This window comes from Lucilia cuprina, chromosome 4 (genome assembly GCF_022045245.1).
Source record: "Lucilia cuprina isolate Lc7/37 chromosome 4, ASM2204524v1, whole genome shotgun sequence".
Lineage (NCBI taxonomy): Eukaryota > Metazoa > Arthropoda > Insecta > Diptera > Calliphoridae > Lucilia > Lucilia cuprina.
Window position 1 is genome coordinate 20,726,915 of NC_060952.1, and position 23,749 is coordinate 20,750,663.

General features: G+C 27.8%; 1 protein-coding gene across 1 annotated transcript in view; it reads left to right on the plus strand.

Annotated features, from left to right (window-relative positions):
* The window catches only part of LOC111684763 (protein timeless homolog), a 274,262-nt gene that overhangs the window by 54,404 nt on the left and 196,109 nt on the right, over positions 1-23,749 (plus strand). Inside the window, exons 9-10 of the mRNA XM_046950333.1 lie at positions 1,700-1,833; positions 6,464-6,544. Of these exons, the coding sequence (XP_046806289.1) occupies positions 1,700-1,833; positions 6,464-6,544 (215 nt within the window). The remainder of the gene's footprint in view (positions 1-1,699; positions 1,834-6,463; positions 6,545-23,749) is intronic.

A 23,749-nucleotide genomic window follows, 5' to 3' on the forward strand; every position in this document is an offset into this window, starting at 1 on the left:
TTCAGTTCTAGTTCAGTTCTAGTTCAGTTCTAGTTCAGTTCTAGTTCAGTTCTAGTTCAGTCCTAGTTCAGTTCTAGTTCAGTTCTAGTTCAGTTCTAGTTCAGTTCTAGTTTAGTTCTAGTTCAGTTCAGTTTTAGTACATTTCTAGTGCAGTTCTCTAGTAAAGTTCTGTTTCAAAAGAGTTTCTTATTATGTTGTATGTTGGGTAAGTACGGATATGTGAACGTATGTAGAGTATGAAAAATAAATTAAAATATTTCACAGCTATAAACGTACATAGATAGATATTTTTTTGAGAAATATGTGTTCGGTGGGTGCTCGGTCGGATATCACACTGAGCATTGAGAACCACAAGGGATATTATTTCGGCACACAGACAACCGTCGATGTGTAGTGAAACACAATAATAATAAAAAAACAGGATACTATTAAAATACAAAGAAAGGAATTAAAATTTAAATAAAAGAAATATTGTTAAAAAATATATAGGAATCAAGTGTGAAAATTGAAATCGATCAATGGAAGGAAATACACTACCGGTTATTTGAGTAGATATACTATGTTTAAGTTTATGACATTAGTTAGCTAAGTCCATAGCCAGAGAATTGTGTAAGATTTAGTCGGTTGACACAGATTTTCTGCTAGAAATATGTAATTGAAATTGTTTGTTTAATTAATTATTATCTAATCGTTAAGGTGACAGATTTAGTTTAATATTTATGTTAATTTCTTTCCACAATCAATGGTATTACAATATTTTTCATATTTGTATTACTTTTTTTCCTACGATTCGACATACATACATATGTATGAAATTTTTGAAACAGTAGGTGCTTTACAGCTCCAATTCATTTGTTTTATTTTACATCCACATTTATATGTACATTCGACAGTTATTTCATAAAAATATTAATTTTAAAGAGTCTGAATGGTTGACCAGCTGTATGGCTAGATTAACTAACAACCCTGCAGGACAACGATTTTTTTCGAAAGTCATATTAATATTATTCTCTTTTAAAGTCCGGAAATTTTTAACACATTTTTATCGTAACATTTGTATGCGTACAGTTTCTTTAAAAAAATATTTTATGCCTCGTAACTCTTTCTTCTTCATGTATTTATAGATTAAAGATAAATTTGCCAAAGTTTTTTGTTTTAATTTTAAATACAATAAAATACTTGCTGATACAACAATATTTTCATTCAATTAAATTTGATGATAAGCATAAATTTTCAATAAAAATTATATACCAGACATTTTACTGTTTTCATTAAACATTTGTTTGTATTCGATTGAAAAAATTAATTTAAAAGAAAAAATCTTTAAAATACTGGTAATAAATGATAATAAATGAGTTTAGGTTTTTTATTTGTATTTTAACAGAGAAGTATTATAAATTTTTGAAATGTTTTTTTTTTAGAAATCTATTGTTATTGAATTTATTTTATAAAAGGTAAATAAACTATTGTTTTAAATAATTTAAATTTAAAATCTGTTAACGAGAATATTATCAATTAAATATTATCTAAAATAAAAACCGAATTAATTTTAAAAATATAAAATATTTTGTCGTTTAATTGGATTTTTATTTTAAAAATATTAGATTTTAGTTTAATTATTTTAAAAGCTTAATTTCCTTTGAAAAATTTCATAATTTTTTGTTGATTTGATTTTATATTTTTTTATATTTATTTTTAGGAAGAACTATCGAATCGTTGGGCAGAAATGGCTGCTGAAGTTTCCCAGGTTTTGTCGAATGAATTGCAATTGCCAGAAGAAGATCAACCCATACCGTTTGATTCGGCATCAGATGTACCAATTGATGATCAAAAGTAGGTCATTTAGTTAATTTTAATATTTATTTATTTATTTATTTATTTATTTATTTATTTATTTATTTAAAAATTTATTAGGGTTTGCTTCATCAGTCATAGAATTTGCAAATTTCTCAAATGGTTGTATTTGTTTAATCAAAGTTTAATTACAATTACAAGCTTTATAAAGCTTCAATTACAATTATTTCAAATATAATAGTAATGGAAAATAAAATCATTATCCTCAAGCTTGAAAAGTATTCACTTCACTTGTTAACTTAAATTTTTTAAAAACCACATCCAGGTGCCACCCTTAATAATTTGCACTAATCCATATAGAAATATTTTATAGAAAAAACTGTAAATACGAATTAGTCGAATCCTTTACACCTTTTACCTCAGTAGAGTTTTTTAATTAAGGATATTAAAAATTTTTTTATATATATTTTTTAATGGGTGTGAAGTTAAATTTCGAAATTTATTATCCAAGACAAAAACTATCAACATTAACAGAATTATGTTTAAATGCTAACAAAGCACTGTTAGAGTGTTTAGGATAAGGTGGAAGCATTCAAAATGGAATTTGGACGCATTCAAACACCAAATGGAAACCTCCCACACTGTCCAAAAATTAAAGTCACATATTAAATTTCTTGAAAATTATCCAATTGTTTAATCTTAAAAATCTAAAAAAGTTTACGGATGCAAATTTTCAAATCCAGGAGATCTGAAGAAGATGAGCGGATGGAACTTCATGGAAATTTTTAACAATCAGTCTATCCTTGATATTTGGTGGATAAAATCTTTCAAAGATATCGAATTTTCAAAATTGTTGAAAATTTTAATTTCTTGGGATGAAAAATCTGAAATCCAGGAGACCTGGAGAAGATGGGCAGATGGAACTTAATGGACATTTTTAACAACCAATCGATCTATGATATTTGGTGGAAAAAATCATTCAAAAATGGAGATTTCATTATCGAATTTTCAAAATTTTGAAAATTTTAATTCTTGGGAAGAAAAATCTGAAATAAAAATCTTTCAAAGATTATAAAACTGTTTATATATAATTGTAAATATGTATTTCGTTCATATATATACCTTTTTATATAATTACCGATTTCGCTCAATTTAAATATATACTAATAAAGTGTTTCTGATAGAATTTTTGAAGATTTGTATACTTCAGTCATCTGAGGTTTTTAGAAAATTAATTTTATTAGAGATTCAAACAGAAAGTTGAAAATAGCCTTTTTTCTTCATGGATTTGAATTATATTACCAGATTATGAAAATGTTTTGAATATTTCTCCTTAAGCAGTACTTTTATTACGGCCTAACTGTCCTTACCTAGTAAGTTGTTAAAATGACTAAAATTGACTTACATAATAGCATTTTAAGTCATTATATAAACCTGGTAGTCCTTTGAAGGGAAGTACTTACCAAAATCGCTTACAAGTAATAAGAAAACTTTTATCGTCACGCAGAAGCTAGTCGATGAATTAGAAAGTATTTATATAACACATTAGTAATAAGACGTTATTAAACTACTTCTTTGTAATCATAACTATATGAATAGTCTAGTTTCTTGTCTAGTATATAGCCCTCTCATAGGGCTACATACTGTAGCATATGTTTGCAACAAATTGTAGCAAAATATTCAGTTTTTTGTTATCTTCTGTAAAAACAAACCTGTTTTTTTTTGCAAAAAATTATTTATATCGAACAGAACTTCTGTATGTACCTTTTTTGTTATTTTGATTATTGCCATTTGGGATGAGAAACTATTTAAATATCTACTATGTACATATCTGGAGTGGTGTGTGATGTTGTACATTTAGTTACTGATGTGGTAATGGCATATAATTAAAAACTTTATGTTTTTTAAATACAGTCGGTAAACGTAGTTAAAAAATAGTTTGATTAAATTTCAACAAAAATAACAAAATATGCTTAATCGAATTGGAATAAAACGAAAAAAAAAAATAAAATATATTTCAAATAAACAATTTCCTTTTTTTAATGTTTGTTAAAAAATAAAAATAAATATCTTTGGATTTACTAAAAAATTATAAAAAAAATCACAGGCAGACAAACACCAAAGTTTTTTTAATTTTTCAATAACATCCGTTGTCAAAGTATATACTTTCGTACGATTCTTTGTGAATAGTGATCTAATCGCGTTTGTTATCATTTAGACAACGGATGTGTAAAATATTTCGAATTCGACAACGAATTGTTGCAATGTTGACAATGCTTTAGTGTTGTCGTACGTATTTATGTATATATGTACTTTGACAACGGATGTTTTTGAAAAATTATAAACACTTGGGTGTCTGTTTGGTACCAGGCGTGTATACTTCTTTTTATCTCTGTGTATATATGTATTTATCTCTTAAATCTTTATTTCTCATAACCCTATAACAAATCGTTTAAGCCCTACTAAAAAAGACAATAAACTTTTATTTGTTTTATTTCTACATCTTCAAATCAAAATAATTTGATTAAATTAAAAGAAGTACTGTTTTCTTACGACAATCTTCAAATAATTGTATTCTATTTGATTTTTTTCCTGACACCATTTATTTCTTTTTAGTTACATACATATCTTTATTAGAATTTCATCAACTTAAGTACATTCATATCATACAATTGATTTTATTTCAATACATTTCATACTTATTCGTTCTTTTGATGATTAGTTTGTTCAAATTTTTACTTTGACATACTTTTTCTTATATCTTAATGTTGTCTTATGTGTATGTAATTCAAGTATATGTTCATCAGCAAAAGGTATCACAAATAATTGTGTTTCTTTTTACTTTTTTTCTTATTCTGTGCTGTTGAATTTTCCATGTTAAGAAAAGGTGTGAATTGGAATACATATAGATTTCTTTATATATAAAGAAAAAGTACATGAAGATCTATATCTGTGGGAAAGTACTGAAGAGCTTTTTTATACTACAAAGAATTGATCTCAGAAAGTGATTCTGAGCCGATTGGCTCAGAGCGTAGGATCAATATTTTTATCATTCATTCATCATTCGAAGCAAGTATTTAAAACAATCGCTTACAAGTAATTAGAAAAATCAATCAATGTAAATCATTTGAAAAAACGTATACTGCTTCTATATCTTCACATAGAAGCTGACTAATGAATAAGAAATTAATTTATACAGCACATTATTGATATTAATGTACTTCTATGTAATCAGAACTATATACATTAGTCATTGAAAAGTATGTTGTTAGGTAAGTAGTTACAATAGAATGTATCATTATCACTATAGACAGACTTAATATAACCCTTTAGCTAGAAAAGTACTAAACTAAAAACGATTTTATATATCCCACCAAAAACTTTTAATTGTAATTGCTTACCTAACAACATACTTTTCATTGATCAGTACATATCGTCTGCTTTACATAGAAGTAGTCTAATAAGGTCTTACTAATAATATGTTATAAAATTACTTAGTAATTCATTTCTCCTCTTGTCCTCAGTCCAAATAATTTCAACAGGCCTAATTTCTGGATAGTTCCGTGGATTAGTTTTCCGTGGTACAAAAAATTACATTATTGTTTGAATACCACACAAGTGTTCTTTTCCATAATTCGCCAATAATGTCAAATCGGTCCAGAAATACAAAATACACAAATGTTGTTTAATTATTGTATCAAACAAGTGCTTCATATGAAAATTGGCATTTCTATGGTACCGTAGACGAAGTCTGTTGAAAATGGTTTACCTCGGTCCATTATTTCACCTAGCACCAATACAACTGAACCCGTCGATTAGGTCTTTTAAGTTCTTGATTATGTTTAATATACTCATATCTCGACAAAAAGCTGAAAAACCAAGTTCTATGCTAGACTTGATGACCCTCTCATATTCCTTAGCCTTAAACATTACGTTGTCATGAAAAAGCTCTGCTCATTAAAGAATCCCCAGTAAAAACTTTTTGAACTACTTTTCTAATAGAAATTGGAGAGCTTTTGGAAATAGTTGTTCAACTTATTTTGACTTATAAATTTCTGGATTCGGATCCCTATTCTCTTTAAATGTTCAGGTCTTTTTTATACAGCGAAAAGGCTTCTTTTGTTAAAAGTTTTAATTGTAAGTTTTTTTAAGCAAGACTAAGTTTTTTTTTTCTACAAAATTCTGTAAAAGTATTTTCTGATTCAATCCCTTGTTATCTAAATATTACACGTTGCTATAACCTTCTTTAGCGAGTCTAGTTTGTTAAAAGTTTGTTTTGAAAATACTTTTGCATACCTTGAGAAAAGTAACATTATTGTGATATTATTTCCTAGATACTACTTTGACAACATTCACAACAACAGAATTTACTATTCTAAAGCAAAATTTTTCTAAAACATCAACATCAAGTTGTCGCCATTTGTTGTATTTATTAAAAAAAAAATGATGAAAGGAATAGAAAAAACATTTAAAATGGCTTTAAATTTGATTGAATCTTGTTATTTTATTTCTGCTACATCATCATCAATTCAAAGATTTCGTTTTTTTTTTCTTCTTTCTCCTAGATTAACATTATTTTTCAGTTTATTTGAAATCTTTTTAACTTTTTTTTAAATCCTTTTGTTAACAATTTGTCTTTTTTTATCTTCTATATATTCGTCTATTTCAGGGAAGATTGTATGATAAGGATTCACAAAATGTTGCGCACTGGTAAATTGGAACATGCCGTTGCATTAATGCGTGCTGCCAGGTAAGTTTAATACTATATTTCTATTAAACACAGTCAAATACCCCATCCCCTCATACAAAACCTAACATACATACGTATCAAACAATTTTTTTAAGGCAGAGATCTATTGATGGAAAAGTGTTTGTGTGTGCGATGTAAAGGGAAAAGACAGGTTTTAAATTTCCTTTTAAAAACACTCGCTAATGTGTTTCTTTTTTTTGGACTGAAATGTATTTTTGATTACACTTTAATAACGAAAGTGTTTATTTGCTTTTTAGCTCAAAGAATTGATAAAAAATTGTGTTTATATGATGAATTTTTACAATCATACAAAAAGACATTATTTGAAAGGAAACTAAAAGATTAAAGGTTTTAAATTTCTATTAAATTTGATTGCTATGTCTTTCATTTAGTACTTTTTTGAAGTACAAGATAACCTTAAGTTGCTTGAAGAAACCAAAAAAGTCTATAAGCATCCTGTTATCTTTCATATAAACTGAATAAACTGAATTACATTTTTTCCAGACTCAACCAGTTTTAAGCATTTTTTTTGACCAAATCTGTATCCTAAAAAAACTAACTCCTTTCAGTTTATCTCGCTTAGATTAACTAATTTAAAACCAACTACCAAGTAACTAATTATGTAAGATTCATCTAAAATGGGTGTCTGCTATAAAGTTTGCTTTTGTTTTATCAAAATATCTAAATCAAGTTTAAATTTAATGCCACATAAATAACTTTAGACATTTTTTCTGGACCAAGAAAAAATATGCTAAAAATACAAGGATGAAACTACAAAAGAAACTAGTGGTTAAATTTAGAAAGAATGCACCATGAAATAAAAAGTGTTAAATCTAATTAACACCTACTTGCTAAAAAAAGCCTTTAACTACTTTCGTCCACTAAAACTATTTGTTGTGTCTATATTTTTTTTGGAAGAAATTTTATTCTTTTATGTAAAGTACTAAAAAAACTACTGAGATTTTGTATACTTTTTGTATACTATTAGTACTTATTCAGAAGAAAAAGTACGCAAATTTTGTACATTGGTTCTGTAGAAACAATAGACAAGTTTTGTTTATTAGTTTTTCCCAAAATCCAAAAAATGATATCTATTTCAAATTTAAAAAAATACATCTTTTTCCGATTAAACAAATAATCAAATCAATTAAAATCAATAATTATTAAATGTCAATTTAATTAATTTATTCATTAATTGAATAAATTATATATTAAATAAAATTCTAAAATATATATTTTTTATTATAATTATAAAGGCCTTGAATTAAATATTTTGGTTAGATATTTACTAAACAATCAATTAATCGATGATTAAAACAATCGAAGTGTTTGTTAAAAACTCTTAGTATTAAAGAAATACTTGGCCCCAAGAATGCCTTTTGAGTCTCTTCAAAAATATCATTTTGTTGTCATGTTCAAACAAATAAAGCGATCTAGAATTTTTTTAATAGTTGAGAAACGTGAACCTCTTATTCGAAATTATTATTGACTATTTAAGAATTATAAAAATTAACTGCATAATAAACTAAACATTTTGTTCAGTCAATTAAAAAATTAATTGAATCAAATAGGAAAAATTAAAATTATATAAAGAAAAAAACTAGAAAAGTGGAGTCGGTCATGACCGATGAGAATATTTTAAAAATTATATATTTTTCACAAAGAAACTTTTATGTTGAATTTTACTTTAATTCCAAAGTATTTAAGCAATTTATTGTCGTAAAACTAATTCCTAATAAGGCTTTATAAAGAAGTATATCGGGTGTTGCAGTTGTATGAGTGCTAGATGTAATAATAGACCGATTTCAACCATAGACTGTGCCATATTTGGTTAAAATTTCATCTAAATATCTTGAAGATTGCGGGCAGTATCTTGCGCACAAAGTTTACGAGGACAGTCAGCCATACGAAAGGACTAACATGTCTTAAATGACTCTGAGAGTCGATCGACCAATATTTCTGTCCGTTACTAACATCAGCACAAACGTATAACACCCTCCCCAATATAGTAGTGTCGGGTATAAAAAGGATTAAAAATGAACTACCAATCCATGTATTTCTACTACAAAATAAGTTCTTAGTAAACATGTCCTTTTATGGAAATGTGTACATTTCATCAATGAATAGCCAAATTGAAATAAAGCGTAATCGAATTGACAAGAATGCGTTGTTGCAATGACAACAACACGTTGTTAAAACTACAACCGTAATTGTCAAAATGATTACTGGGTAATCATTTATAATCAAAATAGCAATCAAAATAATAAATATGGTAAACTCACTTTTGACAACGGACTGCATCAATTTCGGTACTTTTCTATCCGTTTTTTCCTCTGTGTATGTGAATGAGTGTTTATCCTCTTGTAGCCTGAAATGTTCTAAGTCAATTTTAGATTTCGTAATGGGTTTAGGAATAATCGCACTTAACGAACTTCTTAGATTTCATGTAGAATATGATAACTGTCCCTGTAGAAAAACTACTCAGTATCTGAAAAAGATTTACTTCTACTTCTTCTAGAAGTTTTTATAGAGTACAACACTATAGTAGTTCTACACCCATCTTAAAGTATAACAATCGGATTATAATCACTTTCTAAGGTGATTAAGCTATGTCCGTCTGTCTGTTTGTCTATGTGTTCGTGTAAGCTTTGTGTGTGTCAGCTTACAATCACCGAACCCGCATACAACCCCGAATAAGTTTTCTGAGCATTTATGATATTAAATGCTCTAGTACTTATCTCTACAAATATAATAGTTTTGTATAAGTCTATACGTAAACAAAGATTTCGCTATGATCGTGCCTTATTTGACCTTTGTTCCCATAAAAAGTTTCCATTAAAAAATGGAAAAGTAAATCCTTCTCTAAATATTTATAAAAATAAGTCTATATTTACTTACTTGTACCCCTTAAATTCTTTTTCGGAATAATATTTGGAATTAAGGCAAGAATGTTTAAATATTTAAAATAATCAAAACTCACTTGTAAAGGGTATGATATGGTTGGCCATGTCCGACTTGTTTATACCAATTGAAAAAGTAGTTGAAATATAATAAAAAAGTGAACAAATCTAAAAAAATTGTGGGCGAAAAAAAAGCAAGAATACAAAAGTGGATCACAATGTAATGCAAAGTAACAAAAGTATAATACAACAATAGAATTGAATAGAAAAGGTGGACGTAGTTTTTTAAATATAAAATTTTAGATTCAATTCTGCAAAAACGAATTTTGTAAAAGCTACATTTGTTAAAAAATTGAATTTCTATTCAATTCTGAAAAAATAGTTTTTACATAAAAAACAATAAAGTATCCAATAATTACCATCTATTTTAGTTGTACGGGGAACTATATTGTCGTTCACATATAGAACTTCAGTGCCGTTATTCCTGGTTATTAAACAATAAAATCTACAATAGCATTATTTCAATGTTATTATATTAATAATTCTGTAATGTATTTAAAGGAGTTTTAGTTAACGAACAACAGATTAACAAAAGCCATATCTATAGCGATGATTGTTTATGTTAGTCTGAAAATCAGCTTAATATCTTTGTCCGTTGTATAAGAGCAAAATATTATAGAAACGTACATATAAATATAATTTCAATTTACACATACATACCTACATACTTATTTTCTTTTCCTGGATGTATATAAGTAAAAATACATATAAAAAATGTAGTCAACTTCATCAGGTATCAAGTTAAATTTTCCTCTTGTATATCTCGATGCAACTATACAGACAGACTCAAACATATATTCGCTTTTATTTTTTTACTATAAATAAAAACTATTTAATATTCCTAGAGGCGCCACAACTGTTGTGTGTGTGTTGCAGCGATACCAAGGAAGTAAGCAACCAACAAACCAACCAACCAATCTCTTACTGGCTTTATGTGTTCCAAAGACAAATGCCGTTCGCGCCATAGACCAAAAACAAAACAGAAACAAAAAACCACTTAAAAGCGTGTGGCCATTGTAAAAGTTGTCTACCACAAGAGCTGTAGTAAGCTCGTCGCTCTTAATGCTCAACAAACAGTCTTTTTAAGACTGTATTTTTTCCTATTATCTACCTATTTTTTATATACAAATATTTTACAGCACCTCTTCTAGCAGTATGTGTGTGTGTGTTTTTTACCCACTAGGAGCAAAAAAAAGTCCTGTTGTCGGAAACGATAAAATAGAGTTAATGTTGATACATATAAACTACTCGTGCACTCACTTTTTATTTGGTATTTTTTTTATCATAAAAATATTTTTCCACATTAAAAATGCCATCTTTAAAAAAAGTAAACTTTAAATAGTGAAAGGTAAAATGTAGGAGTCAGTCTATAGGTGCAACGTTGAAGTTCATTTATTATGCAAAATAATATCTTTACATTTTTCTTTACTTTCATGTCCTTGTACTTTACAAAATTTTTCAATACATAATCATAAATAAGGTTTACTTCAGTTTTTTTATTTTGTAAATGTTAAAGCTTTAAAAGCTAAGCAATTGTTTTCTAGCAAAAACAGTTCTAGTTTGAGAGCTTTTGTACTCAAAGTCTGAGTACGATTACGATAGAAAAAAATTGAGAAGATCCTACATTTTATAAAGGAACATTCTGATCTGACTGTGGTAGAAATTTGAGTACTATTTCAATAGGAAAACTAGTAAGAATTCACAGTTAGAATTCATAAGTCCGAATTCAGAGTACTTTTTCCATAGAAAAAATAGTTAAATTTAAGTATTTTTTAAGAGAAAAGGTAGTTGGTCAGAATTTGGTTACTTTCTTCAAAAAAAAAAAAAACATAGACTATGAGTAATATTAAAATTTTAAAATTGTACAAAATGTATCATTGGTGTCGAATTGAACCAAAAAAGTACAATTGTACAAATTTTGTCAACCCTGAGTTTTATACACTGAAAATAATCCTTAGCTTAACTTCACAAAATTTGTTTCGTAATATTTACAAAAAAAAAATTCATTTATAATACGATTTGTTATATATATTTGTTAAGTCAAACCGTTTTATAAATTTATTGAATATATTTCGTAGACAAACGATTTTTTCTAAAATTATTTTGCATTATACTCAAAAATATTTTGAACAATTTCATACATCTTACGAAACAGTTTTGTACATATTACGAAACAATATCGTACAATGATGAAAGTTTTCGTAGAGTTACCGTACTATTTTCTTAGTTAGGTAGATTACGAGTATTTTTTCTTAGTTCTTTTTCCTTATAAAAACAGTCTTGATGACTACTAGCTATCTGAACTCTTTTGAATAACTTTTGCTAGAACCAATTGGTAAAATATTACAATCATTTAAATAAAACCCAGTATCAACAAAATATCCAACTTTGACCTCCTCTAAGTCTGTCAGTTTTTGACCCATAGAGCTGGAAGATATCGATTAAAAAAGTTCGCTCAATTGATAAGAAATTGCTCATACAGAATTTCATTATTTGTACTACGGAACAAAATATTAAGAATCAGATAGTACATTTCTTTAAAAATAACTCATTATTTGATTACGAAATTTTTATAAAGGAACAATCATAACTTGAGTACATGGGTCATATAAAAGAGGTATTATTTTTCTTTTTATTTGTTAAGTTTTTCTTGCAGTGTTTTAAGGCCACTCTTAGCTGTGTTTGTGCAAATGAATACATTACATGGTTTTGTATATATTTGATCTCATTTTTTGGTTGTGTTTCTAAATGTTTTAACAATTTTATAGTTTATTTAAAAGTTTGTGATATAAAAAACTAAACAAATACACTCAACTATAGTTTTTAGGATTTCATTTAGTTTTACATTTTTCTCATGTACTTCACTTATTCCAACAATTCCAAGTTGTCCAGTAGTCTGTATTGTATTTGGTTGCTGTTATATATATATATTTTTTAGGGGATTTAGTTTATTGAAATGCAACATAATTCTTTTTGCCTCATGCTAACAACTTGTTTCTCCTTTTGACCATAAGGGATAAAGATGGACGTGTTTGTGTGCATTTTTTGGCCAATAAATAAATTTTGTTTGTTTTATCTTTTGGGTATTTAAAAATTGTACTGTATTTGAATTTATATTTACCAAAATTCATAATCACCCACTGTCTAGACATTTAAGTCTCACAATTTTTTTCTTTCTATTTAAATTTCTTTCATTTTTGATTATAAGTTACAAATTCATTGAAAACATCTGGTATTGTGTTTCCGAGTAAATGAATGAAGAATGATGATAACGATGAAGATGACAACCAACCATGAGTTAATAGCAGTAGAACGATCAGTAACAGTTCAAGGCAAAATTGTATTCTTGAAATAGATATTTTATAAATATAGAATTACTGGTGAAATAAGAATTTGTTTAAGTTGTCATATATACATATAAATATTATATGAAACAAATAGATATGAAAAGTATAGAGAGAGTTGGTGGTATACACAACAAAATTCTAACTAAAAATTATAAAATGTTAAATAATTATTTGATAATGAAAAATACCCAAGTTCTGGGGAACATGTTAATGTAAAAACATACGTAACGATTAAAGTTCCTAAGTATAGTTTTGAGATGTAATGATTACCTTTTCAATTGCATACAAAATAATTGTAATTGAAGCTCTATTAATTATAATTATTTTATTTTAAATTTATGACAATTATTTGTAATTGAACAATTACTTGTAATTGTGATTTAGGTTTTGTCAATTACTATTACTTTTAAATGTAATTGAAGAATTTCCAATTACAATTTCTTGTAATTGTAATTTTTCCTTTTAATTACATGTAATAGCTATTGGTAAACCTTAAATTCAATTACAAGTAATTGTAAATTATAATTTTCAATTACTATTTCAAGTATCTGTAATTGACAAATCTTTAATTACAATTCCAAGCAATATTTTCAATCGAAATCTTCTTAAAATTATTTGTACATAATACAACAAAAAAAATGAATAAATTATTTATTTTAAATCTTACCTACCTTGTTAATGTTAAGAAAATAATTCTTTTTTAACTACAAAATACCCACATCCTTATCAGCGGTGAGAATAACGCAAATCGTAATTTCATGCCTTAGAAAACTTTATTTATTTTATTTTCATTCTTAACTTTTGATTAACTTATATGCCGTTAAAATGTGTAAATTACTTGCTCCATTTTATTGTTATTTTTCCTTTTACTTCATTTTACAAAACATATCTTTTGCCTGAAAAAAAAACAAACAGAAAAAAATTATAATAAAAAGTTTAGGGAAATACTTCCCTAAAAAAGTAAACTTTTTACATAAATAAAATTCGCAACACTGTGAAATTAAACTATACAATAAAAGAACGAAAAAATCTAACTAGTAAAAAAACGTAATTGCTGTAAAAAAATACAATTAAAAAGTAACAAAAGAAATGACAGAAATAATAAAATGTGGTTACAAAAAAATATCAACATTAAATTTTAAATAATTTAAAGAAATTTTAAAATGCAAACAAAATAAAAGCAAATCGTGAAATTTTCCTGACCTTAATTAATAATTGTGACTAACACAAGACAAATATACTATCTAAATATCTAAAAAATTTCACTCACTCATTTAGTTGTTAACCCCCATTCTCAATTGAAGTCTTTTCACTTACATATTGCTCCTTCTTGCACTTGAAAATGTCCTTCTGGTGATTACGGTTTTGCGCGGTGAATGGTCAAAAAAAAAAAATGAAATTATAAAAATAAAAGTGAAATTGTGTGGAAAATTAAGTGGGTACATTGAATGAATGTCGAAATACAGAACAAAAACAACAGCAACTGGGAAAAAATAGCTCTTAAATGAAATTTGAATTCATCTAATTAATCTCTCATTAAATATGATTATGAGAAAAAAATTCACAGCTTTAATTTAAAGCAGGAAAATATTTTTTTTAATAAGGTTGTAATGAAAATTAAAACAAAGAATTATAGACTAGAATAGACTAGACTATAGACTAGACTATAGACTAGACTATAGACTAGACTATAGACTAGACTATAGACTAGACTATAGACTAGACTATAGACTAGACTATAGACTAGACTATAGACTAGACTATAGACTAGACTATAGACTAGACTACAGACTAGACTATAGACTAGACTATAGACTAGACTATAGACTAGACTATAGACTAGACTATAGACTAGACTATAGACTAGACTACAGACTAGACTATAGACTAGACTATAGACTAGACTATAGACTAGACTATAGACTAGACTATAGACTAGACTATAGACTAGACTATAGGCTAGACTATAGACTAGACTATTGACTAGACTATAGACTAGACTATAGACTAGACTATAGACTAGACTATAGACTAGACTATAGACTAACTATAGACTAGACTATAGACTAGACTATAGACTAGACTATAGACTAGACTATAGACTAGACTATAGACTAGACTATAGACTAGACTATAGACTAGACTATAGACTAGACTATAGACTAGACTATAGACTAGACTATAGACTAGACTATAGCTAGACTATAGACTAGACTATAGACTAGACTATAGACTAGACTATAGACTAGACTATAGACTAGACTATAGACTAGACTATAGACTAGACTATAGACTAGACTATAGACTAGACTATAGACTAGACTATAGACTAGACTATAGACTAGACTATAGACTAGACTATAGACTAGACTATAGACTAGACTATAGACTAGACTATAGACTAGACTATAGACTAGACTATAGACTAGACTATAGACTAGACTATAGACTAGACTATAGACTAGACTATAGACTAGACTATAGACTATAGACTAGACTATAGACTAGACTATAGACTAGACTATAGACTATAGACTAGACTATAGACTAGACTATAGACTATAGACTAGACTATAGACTAGACTATAGACTAGACTATAGACTAGACTATAGACTAGACTATAAACAAAACTATAGACTAGACTATAGACTAGACTATAGACTAGATACTAGACTAGACTATAGACTAGACTATAGACTAGACTATAGACTAGACTATAGACTAGACTATAGACTAGACTATAGACTAGACTATAGACTAGACTATAGACTAGACTATAAACTAGACTATAGACTAAACTATAGACTAGACTATAGTCTAGACTATAGACTAGACTATAGACTAGACTATAAACTAGACTATAGACTAGACTATAGACTAGACTATAGACTAGACTATAGACTAGACTATAGACTAGACTATAGACTAGACTATAGACTAGACTATAGACTAGACTATAGACTAGACTATAGACTAGACTATAGACTAGATAGACTAGACTATAGAAGACTAGACTATAGACTAGACTATAGACTAGACTATGGACTAGACTATGGACTAGACTATAGACTAGACTATAGACTAGACTATAGACTAGACTATAGACTTGACTATAGACTAGACTATAGACTAGACTATAGACTAGACTAGACTAGACTATAGACTATAGACTTGACTATAGACTAGACTATAGACTAGACTATAGACTAGACTATAGACTAGACTATAGACTAGACTATAGACTAGACTATAGACTAGACTATAGACTAGACTATAGACTAGACTATAGACTAGACTATAGACTAGACTATAGACTAGACTATAGACTAGACTATAGACTAGACTATAGACTAGACTATAGACTAGACTATAGACTAGACTATAGACTAGACTATAGACTAGACTATAGACTAGACTATAGACTAGACTATAGACTAGACTATAGACTAGACTATAGACTAGACTATAGACTAGACTATAGACTAGACTATAGACTAGACTATAGACTAGACTATAGACTAGACTATAGACTAGACTATAGACTAGACTATAGACTAGACTATAGACTAGACTATAGACTAGACTATAGACTAGACTATAGACTAGACTATAGACTAGACTATAGACTAGACTATAGACTAGACTATAGACTAGACTATAGACTAGACTATAGACTAGACTATAGACTAGACTATAGACTAGACTATAGACTAGACTATAGACTAGACTATAGACTAGACTATAGACTAGACTATAGACTAGACTATAGACTAGACTATAGACTAGACTATATAGACTAGACTATAGACTAGACTATAGACTAGACTATAGACTAGACTATAGACTAGACTATAGACTAGACTATAGACTAGACTATAGACTAGACTATAGACTAGACTATAGACTAGACTATAGACTAGACTATAGACTAGACTATAGACTAGACTATAGACTAGACTATAGACTAGACTATAGACTAGACTATAGACTAGACTATAGACTAGACTATAGACTAGACTATAGACTAGACTATAGACTAGACTATAGACTAGACTATAGACTAGACTATAGACTAGACTATAGACTAGACTATAGACTAGACTATAGACTAGACTATAGACTAGACTATAGACTAGACTATAGACTAGACTATAGACTAGACTATAGACTAGACTATAGACTAGACTATAGACTAGACTATAGACTAGACTATAGACTAGACTATAGACTAGACTATAGACTAGACTATAGACTAGACTATAGACTAGACTATAGACTAGACTATAGACTAGACTATAGACTAGACTATAGACTAGACTATAGACTAGACTATAGACTAGACTATAGACTAGACTATAGACTACACTATAGACTAGACTATAGACTAGACTAGACTTCAGCCTAGACCATAGGCTAGACTATAGATTAGACTATAGACTAGACTATATGCTAGACTATAAACAAGACTTTAGACTAGACTATAGGCTAGACTATAGGCTAGACTATAGGCTAGACTATAGGCTAGAATGTAGGCTAGTCTATAGACCAGACTATAGACTAGACTATAGTCCAGACTATAGACAGACTATAGACTAGACTATAGACCAGACTATAGACTATATTATAGGCTAGACTATAGACCTGTCTACAGACTAGACTATAGGCTAGACTATAGACCAGACTATAGACTAGACTATAGACTAGACTATAGACTAGACTATAAATTGGACAGGATTCAATATCATGATTGCTTCGAATTTCAATTTTCAATCCTTGTTTGCATTGTTGTTTTGAAAATAAATTCACAAAAGCTTTTTTTACATTTTGTCAATCTTTTGTGTAATAAATATATTTTCCATATTCTTTTTTATTTAATCTTCTTTTTCAATTATTTTGTATTTTTTGCTTTTTGTTAATGTTTTTGTCTTTCATTAAAATGTGTCATTGGTGAAATTGCATTGTAATGCCAAGAGGCTTAAATTTCGTCCTTATAGTTCTTTTTGTTAGTTGTTGTGAATGCAACTGCAATCATACATTGTTGCAACTACACATACATATAAATATGACAATTAATTACGTGCATTCACGCATTCAATTCATGTTTTATTGTCGACATGTATCACATGTCACAGACGAAATTATTTCATAATATAATTTCTTCTTTATATTCTCTCATTTTGCTTAATTTTTGTTGGTATTGGATTGTGCAGCACCACAAATTGTGGACATTTATCAATGCAGTGCTTTGGCGAAAGCCTGCGTTCTCAGAAGAGAATAAATTATTGGTAGAAAAAAAAATAACAAAGATTTATAAGAAATCCTACTGATAGTGATGAGAATGTTGACAAAATGATAATTTATCAAAAGTCACTGAAATATGGAATTATTAAGATGTCTTTATGACAATGAATATATTTGGTAAAGAGTCTGCATTAAAGCATATATGCTTTAATGCAGAATTTCAAGAATTATTTTATTTCATCAAACTTATTGTTGAGCAAATGATATTTTAAAGTGTAAGTAAGTTTGAAAATTGACAGGACTATCATGTAAATATTGCTGTAAACTACTTATATTTTATAACTGGTAAAACATTCTCTGATATAAAACTCTTGAGATTTTTAAATAAATGTTTATATTTTTCTTCGTCACATATAAATGTAAAGTTTTATATAATTGTGGTGACTGACTGGTAGCTTGGAGGACCAGCAATTGTATTTAAAACTTACAAACGTCATCCCTTATATAAGTTATTACTTTGTGGTTGTGTTGTTGTTTTTTAATATCATTACTGTTGCTAAAAGTATTATTATTATTATTTCCGTTGTTGCTGAAACTATTCTGATGAAAGGATTAAAGCATCAAAATAATAATGAAGCATTATTCAACAAACTACTACTTACAGTGAGTGGGTAAAAAATTGTAAATAAAATTTATTGTTTTATAAGTTTATGTGTGTGTGTGTGTAAAAGAGAGAGAGAGAGGACGCCAGAGTAAAATTTATTTTTATATAATTTATGTTTATCAGGTGGAAGATTTTAATGATGTCATAATTAAATGACTTGGAAATATTTATATCCTTGAACTGTCACTCAAAACATTTATAACTTTCAGAATTCAACGCATTTGTCTTTTCTCAGTTGCCGTACATTGTGTTGGAATATAAATATGTATAGCAAGCAAATAATAAACGGGAAATATCTAACTAACTAACTAACTAATCAACTAACTTCTGGCTTCGATTTGAAATATATTTTTTTCTTATCACCAGTTTTATGTAATTTGTACAAATCGATATTATTTGCATCTTCTTAAGCTTAAAAATTGCTTTTATTTTAAACACCAAAAGTTTCTGGTAGAAAAACAAGAACAAAGCAAAATACTAAATAATGCAAATTATGGAGGTTTTATGGAAAAGTGAGCAGATTTTATGCTCCATAATTTACGAACATGTTTTAATTAACAGCATATTCATATATGGATTCATTTGAATGTATGGGAGTTATATATGAGAAAAGGATATTTCCAGAGACAGGTAAAAGTAAAACAGATTACACACACACACATTCAAAAACACGCCAAATTATACGTGGTATACAATCTGAAACTTGAAAATCAATAAATGCATGTTATTAACTACATACAAATATCTATCCATACAGACCAAAAGAAAAAAAATTGAAAATTCAACAGGAGGGAATAGAGCATTAAGCAGAGGTTCTGAACATTGTTTTTCCTTTATATAGTAAATTTCAAATAAATTTCTAATATATGCATACAAAACCATTACAGTTTGTGAAAATCTGTAATTTAGTGTTGCATGCAACAACACATTTAAGGTGTAAAAGTTAACTTTATACTCCCGCTATATACATACATATATTTTCCTTTCAAACACCCATGTTTAATTTCTGATTTTGGTTTTAGTATTTTAAACATAAACATGTTAGAATATAAATTTTCTCGAATGCAATATCACACAATCATACACAACACTATAAAACACAACTCTGCCAACAACATTCAATAAAGCCAGCGCAACGTTCTTTAATAAAGAGAAGAAAAAAAAACATACGAGTTGTATATTTTAGACGCACTATCGCTTTCGAACACTGACATAAAACACAAACATAAATATTGTGCTTAGTGTCTAATTTGCCACTATAACATGATACAGGAACGTAGTAACTGGAAGGAGAAATACATAAGTGAAAATTGTTGGTATTAGTTTTTTATAAGGAAACTTTTCAAGCACTTTCTACTTTCTACGGTTTTATAGAAATCAGTTAGTATTTTGGGAAACACTCGACGTCATTAGTTTTCTATTAAAAGCATTTGGTTCTTATTATTCTTCGATCGTCAGAAATCTTCTGCAAAAATGTTTCGTCTTTGGTATTTTGAACTAGTTTTTTATTAAACGCTTTCGGTTATAGTTTTCTATAGAAAACTTTCGATAACTACTTTACTATAGAAAATCTTCAATTAATTTCGGTTATTCTTTTTCTTTAGAAAGCTTCAGGTTATTTGTTTTTATGGAAAGCTTTCGGCTTTTAAATTTCTATAGAAAACTATACATTTTTAGTTTTATTTTAAACTTTCGGTTATTCGATTTCTAAAGAACAATTTCGATTATTAGATATATATAGAAAACTTTCCGTTTTATAAACAACTTTCTTACGGAGAACTAATAACTTTAGGCTATATGTTTTAATGGAAAGCTTTCGGTTACTAGATCTCTATAAAAAACTATTGATTTTTATTTTTTTATAAGAAGCTTTTCGGTTAATAGTTTTCAATAGAAAACTTTTGTTTATTCGATTTCTAAAGTAAACTTCTGATTGTTAGATTTCTATAGAAAACTTCCTGTTATTATAAAAAGCTTTTGATTACTAGTTTACTACTTATTAAAAACTTTTGTTTACTTATTTTCTATAGAAAGCTTTCGATTACTAGTTTTCTAAAGAAAAATTTCAGTTACTAATTTTCCCAGACAATATTGTGATTTTAATTTTTTGTAGAAAGTTTTCGATCATTAATTTTCTATAGAACACTTTCGGTTACTAGTTTTTTATAGAAAATCTTGGATTATTTTTTTTTTAATTATTTTTCTCTAAAAAGCTTTAGGTTATTTGCTTTAACCTAAAGCTTTCGGTTATTATATTTCTAGAGAAAACTATAGATTAGGTTTTTTATAAAAAGCTTTTGGTTATTAGTTTCCTATAGAAAACATTCTGTTATTAGTTCCTACAAAAAACTTTCAGTTATTTGGTTTTTTTTATTTGTTTTTTGTTTTTTTTAGAAAGTTTTCGTTTATTAGTTTTCTATAGAAAGCTTTTGGTAGACATTTCTCTACTGAAAACGTTGGGCCATAAATTTTATTTAGAAACTTGATCTTTAATTTTCTCTATAACTCTTTTAAATTTTAGTCTTCTAAAAAAAGCATTATGTCATTAGTTTTCTTTAGAAATCAATGGTTCATTAGTTCAGTAAAAGGCTTTATACTACTTTTTTAGAAGTTTTATTTTTTTCGGACTTAAGTTTTCTGTAAAAAAAAGATTTTTCATAAAAATTTTTTGAGACGCTTCTATTAATAGAATCTACAAAGTTTCCTCATAGTTTTCCCACTATACCCATCATGAACTGCGTTAGCACTGACATCCTTTATTTTTATTATCTTAAAATAAATTTCTACTGAATCTTGTAACTTGCACAACTAAGGCAATGCTCGTAATATGAAAATAAAGAGTCAAATAAAATACACCTTCTTGTTAAGAAAAAAAAACGAATCTTGTCCGTCTGTAAATATGCCCATGTGAACAAGGACGTGTGACTATAAGATTGTGGATATATTTGTGTGATATAAAGTGAGTGTGTTTTTGTTGATATGGCGGAAATTGTTTGTTATACTTTCATCATCTCATGCATTTCAGGCATGTTGTGCATGCAGAGGAGTTCCAACAAACACACTGTTTCTCTCTAATTTCTATTGCATCAATGCATGCTAAATGATATTTAAGGATTGTGTGTGTGCATGTGTAAATGTATAAATTTTTGCTAGAGTTTAGTTAGTGATAGTGAAGTTTTATTTAAAAATATACACATACCAACATCTTCATGTTGATGTTGCCGTAAAATTCAGTTCAACCTTCTATGTGGAGTTAAAATTAAGGTATGTTTTTTCTTATTTTTCTTCACTATTCTACTCTATATTTTTTGAGTCAACAACGACTAGAAGCCGTTAAAGGAAAGTAACAAACTAACTGGAACGAACCGTTTAATTAAGTTGATGTGATTGTAGCTTGTTTTTTGTTGTTGACATTTTTATTATTTTTTTTTTTTTGAAAAAAAAAAACATGAATACTGTTAAATATATGCCACACTTTATAAAATATAATCTTGTGTGTAGATGTAGCAATATCGTCGTCATATGAGTTCCATAAATTGTTCCATAGATAGTTGCATTCTTTACGAGTTAAGTTGTTCATGCAAAATTTGATAAAACGATGGTTTAAGGTCACATAATAAGGCTTTAGAAACATCATGTAGACCATTCCTTCTACCTGAACCAGGTTTTCTATCAACTGACAAGTTTTCCCAGTACTGTTTAATAACATTGGAAACAGTTTGACGGCAGACCTTTGTATGCTTGGCCAACTTTTTGTAAGACCAAGTTGGGTTTAGTTGAAAATATTTAATAATTTCAGTACGCACTTTTTTCTGGTCACTCATTTTAATCAGTTTAACAAAAAAATTAATATAATTGACATTACACATAATAACTGACATGTTTTTCAAAGGTAACTTGATAAAAAAAAATCAAATAATACTTTGGTTGAAAAATGTAATGAAAAACGTGTGTTAAGAATTTTTCGATCTCACTCCTTATATGTTCCCTTGTGGCTTTGTTTGAGTGAAATTATTGTGAATGCTCAGGAATATCTTTCAGAATTATCACCTATGTTGGGTTATGGGGGGTTAACCTTGAAATGATACTTAACAGTTCTGTTAAAGTTCTTCTGTTTTAAAGCGAACCTATTTTATTTTCTTAAGCAAAGCAATAGGACTCTATATTCGCAGCCGTTCAAAAATTAGGGTGATATTTTTTTTTTTGTATCTGAAATCTTTATACCGGAAGAGTTTTACATATTTGTGTTGCATTTATGTAAAGGTTTTGCACATAAATTTTCTTTGTTCAAAAAATCTTTTTTTATATACAATTTGAAGTCAATAGTTTTCCAAAAACCTTTGAAGAAAAATATTGTATTAAAAAGTAATAAGTTGAAAACTCCCTTCACTACTTCTTCATTAGCATTATTCATTACACATTATTTTAACACGGTGATGTCATTGGTGGTAAATACATACTTCTATGCACGCTTACAAATATAGAGTTAAAGAAGTACTTCTAATATCGCTTATAAATAAGTTGTTTAGTAAGTTGTTTTGTTTTTAATTATGAAAGGAGACACCGTCATTATTTTAACACGGTGATTTCGTTGGTGGTAAATACATACTTCTACGCACGCTTACAAATATAGAGTTAAAGAAGTACTTCTAACATCGCTTATAAATAAGTTGTTTAGTAAGTTGTTTTATTTTTAATTATGAAAAGGAGCCAGTGAGAATATAATATAAAATTTGCAAACAAAATGAAAAGCTGAAAATTAAGTAGTTCTATATCACATAAAAATTAATTCGTTACTAGAGTTCCTTAAAGTAATGCAGACGGTAAATAGTAGTTATTGAAAAGTAAATGGTTATTGTAGTACAACCCATTATCGCTTCACATTTCTTTAGAGAAATTTCGGAATAAGTTTCAAAAAACTATTATACACCAGTTTTCTTTAAAAAACTTTCTTTAATCAACAGGTTTTCTATAAAAATTTGTAGTAAATGT